This window comes from Solea solea, chromosome 18 (assembly GCF_958295425.1).
Source record: "Solea solea chromosome 18, fSolSol10.1, whole genome shotgun sequence".
Taxonomy (NCBI): domain Eukaryota; kingdom Metazoa; phylum Chordata; class Actinopteri; order Pleuronectiformes; family Soleidae; genus Solea; species Solea solea.
This window is the reverse complement of record NC_081151.1, coordinates 4,483,199-4,486,074: the sequence shown is the minus strand read 5'-3', so window position 1 is coordinate 4,486,074 and position 2,876 is coordinate 4,483,199. Positions and strand designations below refer to the sequence as shown.

Genomic DNA, 2,876 nt, shown 5'->3' with positions numbered 1-2,876 from the left:
CGTGTGCACCACAGCAGCTCAACCTGATCAAGCCAGCGTCAGTGGAGGAGAGCTGAGACAGCGTGTTAGTGCTGCCATCAGTCTGACTTTAATACAACACAAGGAAACGTGAAGAATTTATATTTTCAATAGCTTAAACATCGTCTCTGTGCTGTAAGCAGGGGTTGTGATTGACAGCGCAATGGCACAAGTGGACACAGAGTTTGGTTTGAGGGACAGCAGCATCAGCAGAGAGTGGAGTGGACAGGTCCAGCCTGCTCTGGTCGCCTCCGTCCTTTTCCTCTTCTGTCTGGAAGCCTGTCTGTGGGTCAGGAACCTCAGACTCAAGAGACGACTGCCGGGACCCTTCGCCTGGCCCGTGGTGGGCAACGCCATGCAGCTGGGCCGGATGCCTCACATCACCTTCGCCAAGTTGGCCAAGAAGTACGGCGACGTGTACCAGATCAGATTAGGCTGCAGTGATATTGTGGTGCTGAACGGAGACAGGGCGATTCGCCAGGCTCTGATAGAGCACAGCGCAGAGTTTGCAGGAAGACCAAACTTTGTCTCTTTCCAGGTTGTCGGGGGGGGGAACAGTTTGACTTTCAACAATTACAGCAAACAGTGGAAGATGCACAGGAAAATTGCCCAATCAACAATCAGAGCGTTCTCATCTGCCAACAGCCAAACCAAGAAAGCCTTTGAGCAGCAAATTGTGGCTGAAGCCACAGAGCTAGTTGATATTTTCCTTACACTCAGTGCCCAGGGCCAGTATTTCAACCCCGCTCATGAGCTGACAGTAGCGGCAGCAAACGTGATTTGTGCCTTGTGCTTTGGAAAACGTTATGGACACGATGATGTGGAGTTTAGAGCCTTGTTAGAGAGGGTGAATCAGTTTGGACAGACAGTAGGAGCTGGCAGTTTGGTTGACATGATGCCATGGCTCCGGTCTTTCCCCAACCCAGTCCGCAGTGTCTTTAAAAACTTCACAAATCTGAACCAAGAGTTCTTCACGTTCATCCAGAGCAAAGTGAGGGAGCACCGGGAGACATTTGATCCACGCGTGACGAGGGACATGAGCGACGCCATCATTGGCGTCATTGACAAAGCGGACGGTGGCAGCGGACTCACCACAGGTCACACAGAGGGGACCGTGTCGGATCTGATTGGAGCAGGTCTGGATACCATCTCCACTGCCCTGTGCTGGATTGTGCTTCTTCTGGCCAAACATCCAGAAATCCAAACCAAACTCCATGAGCTCTTAGACAGAGTGGTGGGCCCAGACAGGCTGCCTTCCACCGAGGACAGGAGCAGCCTGGCGTACCTGGACGCCTTCATATATGAAACCATGCGCTTCACCAGCTTCGTCCCGGTCACCATTCCCCACTCCACAACCGCAGACGTCACCGTCGATGGTCTCCACATTCCCAAAGACACGGTGGTCTTCATCAATCAGTGGTCTGTCAATCACGACCCTCTGAAGTGGAAGGACCCGCACGTCTTTAACCCGTCGCGCTTCCTGGATGGAAGCGGCTCCCTCGACAAGGACATCACAAACAACGTTATGATCTTCTCAGCGGGGAAGAGACGGTGTATCGGGGACCAAATTGCCAAAGTCGAAGTGTTTTTGTTCTTTGCCATTCTGCTCCACCGATGCAGATTTGAGAAATGTCCCCACGAGGACCTGTCTTTAAACTGCTCGTACGGTTTAACACTGAGGCCTTTAGATTACAAGATTACGGCCAAATCCAGACGAGATCTCCCTAAAGTCAGAGAGAAAGCTGTCTGACTCTGTCTTTGATTATAAAAGATTCATGCAATATGATTCCTAAAGTAAATATGAATGCTTGTATAATAGGAAAATGTAGAGTATATTGTTATTTCACCGGGGTACAAAATACTAGATTAAGTACTACAAGTATGCATCCTGATAAGGGCACAAGGAAGCAAATCATATCAGATCTCAACAGCAATTTTACTCCTCAACTGTGGAAGAAAACTCTGACTTTTGTTGACTGTGAAGTCTCCACTAAACAATTATTAATCCAGTCACTCATTTATCTGCATATGTATTGCACTGTTGTCAGTGAGTGAATAAAAAAATACCACACGCATGCATGTTGCATTCAATAATGTAATGTAATGTAATGTCTAACAGCCTGAGCCGCCCCACGTCTTCGGCACACACGTCACAGTGAAACCTGATGCAAGAGGCATGACTCCGTCCGAGTAACACGAGTTGTAAAAGCCAAACGATGTTTTCATAGGGAACATGTGTTGTATCTACATCTCCACAGTGTGACTAAAACCTCGAACGTCAAATAAACATCCTGCCCTGACTCACCATAACCGAATCCGTGCGACGTATTGCGGATCGCAACAGGCCAAAGAGATAATAATAGATCACGATGTCTGGTCTCGGCGTTGCTGTAAAATATTTACGATGACCCCGCGTGCTCCCGGTCTGACTCCATGCATCAGCGCAGGCAACGGTAGGTAAGCAGCCACGAGCTTGTTGCATTAATATTTAACACAGGCCGCGCTGTCTTTTATTTTATTTTTTTTTCCACTGAGCAGAACAGCATCTCTGAAACTGATGTCATGGCTCTTCAAAGGTGTGAATTTCAAAAGAAGAAGAGGAGCATTTACATTACAGCTTTGGCATGAAGTGAGTGAAGGCAAAATGAGGTGAACTCCCTTACCAACTAACTTTGTGGTCTCTAAAACAACACGCTGAACACAGACGAGAGGGAGGTCAAATGGGATTGAATTCCAGAGATCAGCATTTGTGCTACATGTGTATTTTACCTGACTTAGTTAGTAAAGGCAAATAAGAACTGGTTACCAACTTATCCAAACAAGGTGCCTATGAACTATTCTCTTCTTTCTTACTTAAC

General features: G+C 47.7%; 1 protein-coding gene across 1 annotated transcript; it reads left to right on the top strand.

Annotated features, from left to right (window-relative positions):
- Positions 1–2,093, top strand: LOC131444305 (cytochrome P450 1B1-like). Its single transcript, XM_058614503.1, has one exon. It carries the CDS (start codon positions 182–184, stop codon positions 1,766–1,768), a length of 1,587 nt encoding a protein of 528 aa, XP_058470486.1. The 5' UTR covers positions 1–181; the 3' UTR covers positions 1,769–2,093.
- Positions 2,094–2,876: the final 783 nt, after the last annotated feature.

What these genes read in the sequence shown, in the direction of transcription:
- LOC131444305 (XM_058614503.1), top strand. Translation starts at nt 182, where the DNA reads ATGGCACAAGTGGACACAGAGTTTGGTTTGAGGGACAGCAGCATCAGC.